The sequence below is a fragment of the Lynx canadensis genome, chromosome B1 (assembly GCF_007474595.2).
Source record: "Lynx canadensis isolate LIC74 chromosome B1, mLynCan4.pri.v2, whole genome shotgun sequence".
Classification (NCBI taxonomy): Eukaryota; Metazoa; Chordata; class Mammalia; order Carnivora; family Felidae; genus Lynx; species Lynx canadensis.
The window spans coordinates 43204045-43218022 of record NC_044306.2 but is presented as its reverse complement, the minus strand read 5'-3'; the positions used below and the strand labels follow the sequence as shown (position 1 = coordinate 43218022).

General features: G+C 36.6%; 1 protein-coding gene across 1 annotated transcript in view; it reads left to right on the top strand.

Annotated features, from left to right (window-relative positions):
• LOC115511480 (A disintegrin and metallopeptidase domain 3-like) overlaps positions 1 to 12811 on the top strand; it is a 119322-nt gene extending 106511 nt beyond the window's left edge. Inside the window, exons 18-20 of the mRNA XM_030311872.1 lie at positions 579 to 693; positions 9333 to 9495; positions 12763 to 12811. Coding sequence (XP_030167732.1) covers positions 579 to 693; positions 9333 to 9495; positions 12763 to 12811 — 327 coding nt within the window. The remainder of the gene's footprint in view (positions 1 to 578; positions 694 to 9332; positions 9496 to 12762) is intronic.
• Positions 12812 to 13978: the final 1167 nt, after the last annotated feature.

Sequence of the window (13978 nt, the reverse complement as noted above, 5' to 3'; positions counted from 1 at the left end):
AGGGGAAAGGCTGTCAGTTTTTTTCCCCATTGACGATGATATTAGCAGTGACCCTTTCGATTCATCCACGAGATCACATTTATAGATATTTTCTAGCCTTCCTATCTCTAACAAATACATTTGTATCTATTTCTGGTTAAGCATGCTTTTTCCTCTTTGTTTTCCCCCATCATTTTGGTAAAAGTTCCCTCTTATCACAGGTATTTTTTTTAATCTAACACAATTCATATAATATGTCAACTCCCACCATTTTACAATTTCTAGCTTTACAATTTCTACAGTTTTTTAGAAGAATGCATTTCAGTTGTATCATAATGTTACCTATTTTTATTTAAAAACACAAGTGACTAATAAAAGGAAATATCTATGACATTGAAAAGATATTGCATTGACATTTTTTATGTTAGATTTTATTTTAAAAATTACTTTCTGCATGAAAATACCATTAAAACTACCTATAATATATGAAATTACCATATTTTAATAACATATTATCTAACAGACACAAATAATGCACTTAATTTTTATCTTGTACATAAAATGTTCTTTTTTGTTTGTTTGTTTGGTTTTGATTTTAGGTTTGCAATAATAGGTTTAATTGTCACTGTGATGTTGGATATTCTCCTCCAAATTGTTATCTAAAACCATCATCACCAGGAGGAAGTTATAATGATGGGTATTGGTTTCCAGAGGGTTAGTATCTAGATGAGTGTGCTTCAGTAGAACTTTATGTACTTATAGAAATGGTCTCCACTGATTATGTGGCTATTGAGTAACTGACATGTGGATAGTGCAACTAAAGAACTATAATTTCCATTTTATTTTACTTTATTTACTTTATTTAACTTAAATTTAAGTAGCCACTTGTGGCTAGTGGCAACTATAACAGTATAGCTTTAGATCATGTTGTCAATGAAAATTTGTATATACTTTTTAGTTCCAATCAAGGAGTGAGCATGCTAATAGCCCTTTAATTTTAACCATGGTTCCCAATACATTTCTGTTTATATGGCAGAGTTTTCTAGATAGGTATGGTTAAAGTACAGAACAGGTGATAGTTTTATTATGTATTTATATATTCCAAGGATGTTAACTATTGTGAGGTGCTAATTCACAAATGAGTTTGCATCTTTAGTTAACCATACTATTGAAAGGTAAAGATAATAATATCTATATCCATAGCATATGGATAGTAAATGGTATGAAACATTTTAAAATTTATTTGGTGAACATTCATGAACAAATAAAGCATATTTGTTTTTTCTAAATATTAAAATGTAAAAATCTCATAACAGTATAATTCCATTAATGTCTTTGCATCATTTGCACTTTTGTAATATATGTTGTTAACCTGACATTATTATATTTGCTTAAGTAGCTAATAGAATGTTAAAGATTTTTTTAATATAAATATTTACATTTACTCATCCATTTACTGTTTTCAGGGGCTTTTTAACTCCTCCAGTACATTCAGATTTCCATGTGCATCATATTTTTTCACACTGAAAAACTTCCTTTTGTGTTTCTTTTTGTTTGTACCTTGCAGTGACCAATGGCCTCGGTTTTTATCTTCAAAATGTTTTTATAAAAATGTCTAAAATTGTGAAGTGTATTTTCACTGGGAGTAGAATTCTACATTGGGAATTTTTACTTTCAGTAGTTCAAAGATGTAACCCATTTGTATCCTGGCTTACATTTTCAGATGAGAATACAGTATCTATTGTATCATTCATCCCAATAATATGTTTCTTTTATTCTTTGTCTGAGTTTCAGACATATTTTATATATTTGATTTTCAACAGTTTCACTATGGTTTACCAATATGTGTTTCTCTTTGAATTTATCCTGCTTGGGTTGGCTGAGATTCTTAAATCTATATATTGATATATTTTTGAAAATTTTGAAAAAAATCAGCCATCAGCTCTTAATATTTTGTTTTTATTAAGCATATGTGGTTTTTCAAAAGTTTTTATACAGTAACATTCACTCTGTGGTATACAGTTCAATGGATATTGAAAAAAAAAAAAAGCACAGTCTCTTGTTCCCAACACCTCGGACCTTCCCCTGGATTTCCCTTTGTATTCCTCCCCCACTGCCAATTCCTGGCAACCAATTACCTGCTCTTGTCCCTATAGATTGGCCTTTTCCAGAATGTCATATTAAGTACATATGCCTTTGAGATCAGTTCCTGTTGCCATATGTTTTTAGAGTTCATTCTTTTATTATTCAATAGGCTTCTACATAGAAAAGATATAATTTGCTTATGCATTCAGCCATTGAAAGGTATTTTGGTTGTTTCTTGATTTTGGCTATTATGAATAAAGCTACTATGAACATGTGCACATAAGCTTTGTATATATATATATACGTTCTCACTTTGGGATACATATCTAAGAGTGAGACCACTGAGTCATTTACTAAGTGCATTATTTCAGTAAATGTATTTTTATTTATTTATTTATTTATTTATTTATTTTTTTATATGTGTTAAATATTTATTTATTTATTTATTTGTTGTTTTTTTTAAATTTTTTTTATATATATGAAATTTATTGACAAATTGGTTTCCATACAACACCCAGTGCTCATCCCAAAAGGTGCCCTCCTCAATACCCATCACCCACCCTCCCCTCCCTCCCACCCCCCATCAACCCTCAGTTTGTTCTCAGTTTTTAAGAGTCTCTTATACTTTGGCTCTCTCCCACTCTAACGTCTTTTTTTTTTTTTTTCCTTCCCCTCCCCCATGGGTTCCTGTTGAGTTTCTCAGGATCCACATAAGAGTGAAACCATATGGTATCTGTCTTTCTCTGTATGGCTTATTTCACTTAGCATGACACTCTCCAGTTCCATCCACGTTGCTACAAAAGGCCATATTTCATTTTTTCTCATTGCCACGTAGTATTCCATTGTGTATATAAACCACAATTTCTTTATCCATTCATCAGTTGATGGACATTTAGGCTCTTTCCATAATTTGGCTATTGTTGAGAGTGCTGCTATGAACATTGGGGTACAAGTGCCCCTATGCATCAGTACTCCTGTATCCCTTGGATAAATTCCTAGCAGTGCTATTGCTGGGTCATAGGGTAGGTCTATTTTTAATTTTCTGAGGAACCCCCACACTGCTTTCCAGAGCGGCTGCACCAATTTGCATTCCCACCAACAGTGCAAGAGGGTTCCCGTTTCTCCACATCCTCGCCAGCATCTATAGTCTCCTGATTTGTTCATTTTGGCCACTCTGACTGGCGTGAGGTGATACCTGAGTGTGGTTTTGATTTGTATTTCCCTGATAAGGAGCGACGCTGAACATCTTTTCATGTGCCTGTTGGCCATCTGGATGTCTTCTTTAGAGAAGTGTCTATTCATGTTTTCTGCCCATTTCTTCACTGGGTTATTTGTTTTTCGGGTGTGGAGTTTGGTGAGCTCTTTATAGATTTTAGATACTAGCCCTTTGTCCGATATGTCATTTGCAAATATCTTTTCCCATTCCGTTGGTTGCCTTTTAGATTTGTTGGTTGTTTCCTTTGCTGTGCAGAAGCTTTTTATCTTCATAAGGTCCCAGTAATTCACTTTTGCTTTTAATTCCCTTGCCTTTGGGGATGTGTCGAGTAAGAGATTGCTACGGCTGAGGTCAGAGAGGTCTTTTCCTGCTTTCTCCTCTAAGGTTCTGATGGTTTCCTGTCTCACATTTAGGTCCTTTATCCATTTTGAGTTTATTTTTGTAAATGGTGTGAGAAAGTGGTGTAGTTTCAACTTTCTGCATGTTGCTGTCCAGTTCTCCCAGCACCATTTGTTAAAGAGGCTGTCTTTTTTCCATTGGATGTTCTTTCCTGCTTTGTCAAAGATGAGTTGGCCATACGTTTGTGGGTCTAGTTCTGGGGTTTCTATTCTATTCCATTGGTCTGTGTGTCTGTTTTTGTGCCAATACCATGCTGTCTTGATGATGACAGCTTTGTAGTAGAGGCTAAAGTCTGGGATTGTGATGCCTCCTGCTTTGGTCTTCTTCTTCAAAATTCCTTTGGCTATTCGGGGTCTTTTGTGGTTCCATATGAATTTTAGGATTGCTTGTTCTAGTTTCGAGAAGAATGCTGGTGCAATTTTGATTGGGATTGCATTGAATGTGTAGATAGCTTTGGGTAGTATTGACATTTTGACAATATTTATTTTTCCAATCCATGAGCAGGGAATGTCTTTCCATTTCTTTAAATCTTCTTCAATTACCTTCATAAGCTTTCTATAGTTTTCAGCATACAGATCCTTTACATCTTTGGTTAGATTTATTCCTAGGTATTTTATGCTTCTTGGTGCAATTGTGAATGGGATCATTTTCTTTATTTGTCTTTCTGTTGCTTCATTGTTAGTGTATAAGAATGCAACTGATTTCTGGACATTGATTTTGTATCCTGCAACTTTGCTGAATTCATGTATCAGTTCTAGCAGACTTTTGGTGGAGTCTATCGGATTTTCCATGTATAATATCATGTCATCTGCAAAAAGCGAAAGCTTGACTTCATCTTTGCCAATTTTGATGCCTTTGATTTCCTTTTGTTGTCTGATTGCTGATGCTAGAACTTCCAGCACTATGTGAAACAACAGCGGTGAGAGTGGGCATCCCTGTCGTGTTCCTGATCTCAGGGAAAAAGCTCTCAGTTTTTCCCCGTTGAGGATGATGTTAGCTGTGGGCTTTTCATAAATGGCTTTTATGATCTTTAAGTATGTTCCTTCTATCCCGACTTTCTCAAGGGTTTTTATTAAGAAAGGGTGCTGGATTTTGTCAAAGGCCTTTTCTGCATCGATTGACAGGATCATATGGTTCTTCTCTTTTTTTTTGTTAATGTGATGTATCACGTTGATTGATTTGCGAATGTTGAACCAGCCCTGCATCCCAGGAATGAATCCCACTTGATCATGGTGAATAATTCTTTTTATATGCCGTTGAATTCGATTTGCTAGTATCTTATTGAGAATTTTTGCATCCATATTCATCAGGGATATTGGCCTGTAGTTCTCTTTTTTTACTGGGTCTCTGTCTGGTTTAGGAATCAAAGTAATACTGGCTTCATAGAAGGAGTCTGGAAGTTTTCCTTCCCTTTCTATTTCTTGGAATAGCTTGAGAAGGATAGGTATTATCTCTGCTTTAAACGTCTGGTAGAACTCCCCTGGGAAGCCATCTGGTCCTGGACTCTTATTTGTCGGGAGATTTTTGATAACCGATTCAATTTCTTCGCTGGTTATGGGTCTGTTCAAGCTTTCTATTTCCTCCTGATTGAGTTTTGGAAGAGTGTGGGTGTTCAGGAATTTGTCCATTTCTTCCAGGTTGTCCAATTTGTTGGCATATAATTTTTCATAGTATTCCCTGATAATTGTTTGTATCTCTGAGGGATTGGTTGTAATAATTCCATTTTCATTCATGATTTTATCTATTTGGGTCATCTCCCTTTTCTTTTGAGAAGCCTGGCTAGAGATTTATCAATGTTGTTTATTTTTTCAAAAAACCAACTCTTGGTTTCGTTGATCTGCTCTACAGTTTTTTTAGATTCTATATTGTTTATTTCTGCTCTGATCTTTATTATTTCTCTTCTTCTGCTGGGTTTAGGCTGCCTTTGCTGTTCTGCTTCTATTTCCTTTAGGTGTGCTGTTAGATTTTGTATTTGGGATTTTTCTTGTTTCTTGAGAGAGGCCTGGATTACAATGTATTTCCCTCTCAGGACTGCCTTCGCTGCGTCCCAAAGCGTTTGGATTGTTGTATTTTCATTTTCGTTTGTTTCCATATATTTTTTGATTTCTTCTCTAATTGCCTGGTTGACCCACTCATTCGTTAGTAGGGTGTTCTTTAACCTCCATGCTTTTGGAGGCTTTCCAGACTTTTTCCTGTGGTTGATTTCAAGCTTCACAGCATTGTGGTCTGAAAGTATGCATGGTATAATTTCAATTCTTGTAAACTTATGAAGGGCTGTTTTGTGACCCAGTATATGATCTATCTTGGAGAATGTTCCATGTGCACTCGAGAAGAAAGTATATTCTGTTGCTTTGGGATGCAGAGTTCTAAATATATCTGTCAAGTCCATCTGATCCAATGTCTCATTCAGGGCCCTTGTTTCTTTATTGACCGTGTGTCTAGATGATCTATCCATTTCTGTAAGTGGGGTGTTAAAGTCCCCTGCAATTACCACATTCTTATCAATAAGGTTGCTTCTGTTTATGAGTAATTGTTTTATATATTTGGGGGCTCCGGTATTCGGCGCATAGTCATTTATAATTGTTAGCTCTTCCTGATGGATAGACCCTGTAACTATTATATAATGTCCTTCTTCATCTCTTGTTACAGCCTTTAATTTAAAGTCTAGTTTGTCTGATATAAGTATGGCTACTCCAGCTTTCTTTTGGCTTCCAGTAGCATGATAAATAGTTCTCCATCCCCTCACTCTGAATCTAAAGGTGTCCTCAGGTCTAAAATGAGTCTCTTGTAGACAGCAAATAGATGGGTCTTGTTTTTTTATCCATTCTGATACCCTATGTCTTTTGGTTGGCGCATTTAATCCATTTACATTCAGTGTTATTATAGAAAGATACGGGTTTAGAGTCATTGTGATGTCTGTATGTTTTATGCTTGTAGTGATGTCTCTGGTACTTTGTCTCACAGGGTCCCCCTTAGGATCTCCTGTAGGGCTGGTTTAGTGGTGACAAATTCCTTCAGTTTTTGTTTGTTTGGGAAGACCTTTATCTCTCCCTCTATTCTAAATGACAGACTTGCTGGATAAAGGATTCTCGGCTGCATATTTTTTCTGTCTAGCACACTGAAAATCTCGTGCCAATTCTTTCTGGCCTGCCAAGTTTCAAAAGAGAGATCAGTCACGAGTCTTATAGTTCTCCCTTTATATGTGAGGGCACGTTTACCCCTTGCTGCTTTCAGAATTTTCTCTTTATCCTTGTATTTTGCCAGTTTCACTATGATATGTCGTGCAGAAGATCGATTCAAGTTACATCTGAAGGGAGTTCTCTGTGCCTCTTGGATTTCAATGCCTTTTTCCTTCCCCAGTTCAGGGAAGTTCTCAGCTATAATTTCTTCAAGTACCCCTTCAGCACCTTTCCCTCTCTCTTCCTCCTCTGGGATACCAATTATGCGTATATTATTTCTTTTTAGTGTATCACTTAGTTCTCTAATTTTCCCCTCATACTCCTGGATTTTTTTATCTCTCTTTTTCTCAGCTTCCTCTTTTTCCATAACTTTATCTTCTAGTTCACCTATTCTCTCCTCTGCCTCTTCCATCCGAGCCGTGGTGGTTTGCATTTTGTTTTGCATTTCCTTTAAAGCGTTTTTCAGCTCCTCGTGACTGTTCCTTAGTCCCTTGATCTCTGTAGCAAGAGATTCTCTGCTGTCCTGTATACTGTTTTCCAGCCCAGCGATTAATTTTATGACTATTATTCTAAATTCACTTTCTGTTATATTATTTAAATCCTTTTTGATCAGCTCATTAGTTGTTGTTATTTCCTGGAGATTCTTCTGAGGGGAATTCTTCCGCTTGGTCATTTTGGATAGTCCCTGGTGTGGTGAGGACCTGCAGGGCACTTCCCCTGTGCTGTGGTGTATAACTGGAGTTGGTGGGCGGGGCCGCAGTCAGTCCTGATGTCTGCCCCCGGCCCACCGCTGGGGCCACAGTCAGACTGGTGTGTGCCTTCTCTTCCCCTCTCCTAGGGGCAGGATTCCCTGTGGGGTGGTGTGGCCCGTCTGGGCTACTTGCACACTGCCAGGCTTGTGGTGCTGGGGATCTGGCGTATTAGCTGGGGTGGGTAGGCAAGGTGCACGGCGGCAGGGGGGGCAGGCTTAGCTCGCTTCTCCTTAGGTGATCCACTTCAGGAGGGGCCCTGTGGCAGCCGGAGGGAGTCAGATCCGTTGCCAGAGGTTTGGCTCCGCAGAAGCACAGAGTTGGGTGTTTGTGCGGAGCGAGCAATTTCCCTGGCAGGAACCGGTTCCCTTTGGGATTTTGGCTGGGGGATGGGCGGGGGAGATGGCGCTGGCGAGCGCCTTTGTTCTCCGCCAAACTGAGCTCTGTCGTCTGGGGGCTCCGCAGCTCACCCTCCCTTTGTCCTCCAGCCTTCCCGCTTTCCGAGCAGAGCTGTTAACTTATGACCTCCCAAACGCTAAGTCGCGCTTGCTGTCGGAACACAGTCCGTCAGGCCCCTCCGCTTTTGCAAGCCGGACTCGGGGGCTCTGCTTGGCTGGCGAGCCGCCCCTCCGCCCCGGCTCCCTCCCGCCAGTCCGTGGAGCGCGCACCGCCTCGCCGCCCTTCCTACCCTCTTCCGTGGGCCTCTCGTCTGCACTTGGGTCCGGTGACTCCGTTCTGCTAATCCTCTGGCAGTTTTCTGGGTTATTTAGGCAGGTGTAGGTGGAATCTAAGTGATCAGCAGGACGCGCGGTGAGCCCAGCGTCCTCCTACGCCGCCATCTTCCTTATCAAATCATTTTTAACAGTTCTTTCTTTTTACTGTAATTTTTAATTTTTTTTACATTTTATTTATTTTTTTTAAATTTTTTTTTTCAACGTTTATTTATTTTGGGGACAGAGAGAGACAGAGCATGAACGGGGGAGGGGCAGAGAGAGAGGGAGACACAGAATCAGAAACAGGCTCCAGGCTCTGAGCCATCAGCCCAGAGCCCGATGCGGGGCTCGAACTCCCGGACCGCGAGATCGTGACCTGGCTGAAGTCGGACGCTTAACCGACTGCGCCACCCAGGCGCCCCTACATTTTATTTATTTTTGATAGAGAGAGACAGAGCATAAGTGGGGGAGGGGCAGAGAGAGAGGGAGACACAGAATCCGAAGCAGGATCCAGGCTCCAAGCTGCCAGCACAGAGCCCAAAGCGGGGCTCGAACTCACAAACTGCTAGATCATGACCTGAGCTGAAGTCAGACGCTTAACCGACTGAGCCACCCAGGCACTCTTACTCTAATTTTTAAATTTAAAAATTTAGTAGATATTAATATCAGTTTAATGTTTTAAGTAGCAGTTCATAAAAGGGAATATAATAGAAAAATATGTTCAAATATAACACATAATGATTAAAAATACACCTAAAGATTAAATACAAGTTTATATTAATATTGAGCTTCTAAAAATATATAACCACTTTGGGGCATAGTCACAGAATACTGGAAAACATTTTTATTTTTTTAATATTTTAAAAATGTTTTTAGTTTTTAAAACATTTTTAAATATATATTGTTTATTCTATGACTGTATTATTTGAATCCAAAATTTTTATAATTGAAATTACTAATAAACTTTGAGTATCAGTTTTGAAAATGTTAAAATATATTCTTGTGTTTTCAGAGAAAGGTCAAAACATACCTGCAAAACGACATGCTGCTCCTGAAAAAAATGGCCTCTTAATCAGTTTCTACATTTTTCTACCTTTCCTTATTTTAATTGCCATTATTGCTCTTAAATGGAATAAAATAAGATTTTGGAACAGAGTGGAAACAGTAAGTGGAGAGTAAGTAAATCTGTTATTTTTAAAAATTAATATTAAAGTCCATTTGGGGAATAACTAAAATGTAACTCAGAATACAATAAGTAGGCCTTAAAAATGTTGAATTTGGATCTTGGATGAGTTTGGTTAGGATTTATAAATATTGAGGCTTGTTATATACCACCGTTTTTCAGATTTCAAGTAGTCATTCCTTTTCTTATAGGTCCAGAAATAACCAAAGGTACTTAGTAAATTCACAGTGCCTCTCAAATTGAAAGCCATGTTTGCTACACATGCTTGTCTACTACCTAAGCAATCTCCTTTTGTTTGTTTTTTTGGCATTGACATTCAGTTGTGTCAAGGAGATTAATAGAGTTAGAGACTAAAAGAGATAGAGCGGTAAAGCCATGTTTGCTATACTTGCTTGTCTATTACCTAACCAATCTCATTTTTTTCCTTTTTTTTTGACATTGACATTCACTTGTGCCAAGGAGATTAATAGAGATAGAGAAGGAAATTTTGTGAATTAAAGAAGTAGAAGGTGAGAAAAATGTTTAAAAAACATGATAGGAAAAGGAGAATACAGATGACAATGCCCATTTTACACTTATTTAATATTGCTCATCTGTTTCTCAAATTAGAACTAAGTTACTTGAAATGGACACCAAAATAAATCTAGTTAATATCTGTCACCATACATGGTTACAAAATTTTATTTTCTTGTGATGAAGACTTAAGATCTATTGTCTTGGCAAGTTTCAAATATGCAATACTTTATTATTATCACCATGTTATACATTATATATTCATGATTTATTTTATAACTGGGAAGTTTCTACCTTTCCCCCCCTCACTCATTTACTTATCCCACAACCCCAACTTTGGTAATCACCAATTTGTTCTGATTATCTATGGGCTTGCTTTTGTTTTGTTTTATTTTTTTTAATTTGATTCCACACGTAAGTGAGGTAGTATGGTAGTTGTTTTTCTCTAACTTATTTCACTTACACACAGATTTTTTCTTTACCATATCACCAACACAAGTCACAGTTTTGCTCCATGGATATTCAGGAAAAAGAATGCAGAAGTAAAGATAAATGCGTCTCATTATTCTATGTGGAAGGAAAATGTCTCTGTTTCTCACTTGTGAAAATAAAGATAAAATAATGATATAAAGCTTCCATCAAAAAACCTCTTAAGATAGTGGATTTATAGGAAACATACCTCAACATAGACCATTTATGAAAAACCCACACCTAATATCCTACTCAAAGATGAAACTTTGAGAACTTTTCCTCTAAGCTTAGCAACAAGGCATCCACTTTTGCCACTTTTGTCAACATAGTACTGGAAGTCCTAGCCATAGCAATTAGACACAGCAACAAAAAAGTTTTTAATCCAAATTAGTAAGGAAAAAGTAAAATTGTCACTCTTTGCAAATGACAGGGTACCATATATGGAAAAGCCTAAAGACTAAACCAAAAAATTGCTATAACTAATAAATGAATTCAGCAAAGTTGAAGTATACAAAATTAATATACACAAATCAGTTGTGATTATATGCAATAATAATGAAGTAGCAGAAAGAGAAATTAAGGAAATAACTCCATATGCAATTGGAACAAAAAGAATAAAATACCTAGGAATAAACTTAACCAAAGAAGTGAAAGAACTTTACTCTGAAAATTAAAAGACATTGATGAAATAAATTGAAAATGACACAAATGGAAAGATATTTTGTGCACATGGATTGGAAGAATTAATATTGTTAAAATATCCATACTACCCAAAGCTGACTACAGGTTAAATACAATCCCGATCAAATTACCAGTGGCATTTTTTACAGAACTAGAACAAACACTAAAATTTTTATAGGACCACCAAAGACCACAAATAGTCAAATCAATCTTGAGAAAGAAGAACAATGCTAGAGGTATCACGATCCCAGATTTCAAGATATACTACAAAGCTGTAGTAATCAAAACAGTATGGTGTTATCACAAAAATAGACACATCAATCAATGGAACAAAATTAAGAGCACAGAAATAAACCCATGATTATATGGACAATCTGCAACCAAGGAGTCTCTTAGAATATGCAATGAGAAAAAGTCTCTGCAACAAATGGTGCTGGAGAAACTGGACAGCTACATGTAAAAGAATAAAACCAGACCACTTTCTTATACAATGCACAAAAAATAAAATGGATTAAAGACCTAAATATGAGACCTGAAACCATAAAAATCCTACAAGAAAACATAGGCAGTAATTTCTTTGACATTGATCGTAGTAACATTTTTCTAGATATGTCTCCTCAGACAAAGGAAATAAAAACAAGAATAAACTATTGAGACTACACCAAAATAAGCCTATGCACAGTGACAGAAACCATCAAGAAAACAAAAAAGCAACCTATTGAATGGGAGAAGACATTTCTAAATGATATATTAGATAAGTGATTAATATCTAAAATACATAAAGAATTTATACAATTGAATACCAAAAAACCCCACAAATAATCTGATTAAAATATGGGCAGAGAACCTGAATAGATATTTTTCCAAAGAAAATATACAGATAGTAAACAGACAAATGAAAAGATGTTCAGCATCACTAATCATTAGGGAAATGTAAATCAAAACCACAGTGAGATATGGCCTTACACCTGTCATAATGGCTAGAATCAAAACAAAACAAAACAAAACAAACAAAAAAACAAGAAATGACAAGTGTTGGCAAATATGTAGAGAAAGAAAAAAACAAACCTTATGCACTCTTGGTGGGAATGTAAATAGGTGCAGGTATTGTGGAAAACAGTAAAACTAAAAAGAAAATACCTAGAAGATATTACACTAAATGAAATGTCAGACTGAGAAGACAAATTTCGAGTCCACTTATAAGTGGAAAAAATAATGAATAAACAAACAGAAAGCAGAATCAGACCTATAAATACAAAGAACAAATTAATGGTTGCCAGAGGGGAGTGGAGTTGAAGGGTTGGAGAAAATGGGTAAATGGGAGAGAAGATGTAGACTTTTACTAATGGCATGAATAAGTCATGGTAATAAAAGACACAGCATAGAAAATATAGTTACTGACATTGTAATAGTGCTGTACTAGGACAGATGGTAGGTGCACTTGTGGTGAACATAGCATAATGTATACACTTGTCAAGTCACTAAGTTGTACACCTAAAATTAATGTAACGTTGTGTGTCAACTATACCTCAGAGAGAAAAACATAAAATTACAATGGTTTCTAACCCTAATAAATACTATTTCTTTTTCACAGATCTATATCAGAAGACAACAATAGTAACAGCAAACAGTCATCAAGTTAAAGGTAAATTGAAGGAATAAAATTATTGAAAATGATATAATTCATAAAATAGTTTTAAAATTTTAACAATACCTCAGTGTAAAAAACCTATTATTCCATATTCCTTCATCGTGATTGCTATTTATCAATATCATATACTAAAAAAAGACTAAAAACATTTAATAATTTTTTTTAACGTTTATTTATTTTTGAGACAGAGAGAGACAGAGCATGAACAGGGGAGGGGCAGAGAGAGAGGGAGTCACAGAATCTGAAACAGCCTCCAGGCTCTGAGCTGTCAGCACAGAGCCCGACGCGGGGCTCGAACTCACGGACCGTGAGATCATGACCTGAGTCGAAGTCGGACGCTCAACTGACCAAGCCACCCAGGCACCCCAATAATTTTGTTTTATATTAACTTATAAATATTTAATGTTAACTAATATTAGCCAGAGATTTATTAACCAACATTTTGTAACAAGAAATGACTTTAAAGAGATTTTAAATATGTTCTTAAAATATTTATGAGCCATCATGCATCCTGCTCCCACATTTAAGGTTCTAATTTGATAGATTTACACAGATTGACTCCCACCATTTATATTTTTTCCTCACTAAGCCTCCACAGTTATTGTTAGCCTTATTTTAGAAATGAGGAAACAAACATGAAAAATTTAAATAATTATCCGTGTGTACAGAATTTTAGTAAATTTTGAAGCTGGAGTTTCATTCAAGACAACCAGACTCCAAGGATTAACTCTTAACTCAACATCTGGGTGGCTTAGTCAATTAAGTGTCCAACTCTGGATTTCAGCTCAGGTCATGATCTCATGGTCATGAGATTGAGCCCTACTTCAGGCTCTGGTCTGGGAGTAGAGTCTGCTTGAGATTTTCTTTCTCCTCCTTCTGCCCCTCCCTTGCTTGTGCATTCTCTCACTCTCAAAAAAATCCCCCAAAACAAAACAAAAGAAACAACAACAACAACACACACACACACACACAATTTTGACACATGTAGCATGAGGTATGCCTGGTGAAGGGAAATGAAATTTACATTTATTGAGGACCAATTAGATGTCAGGCAAAATGATAAATGCATTGTCCCTCCAGAGAAGAGAGACAAATTCTTTACTATGAGAAGGGGTAACACTGGCATTTGTATAGATTCAATATATCTATCTGTATTATT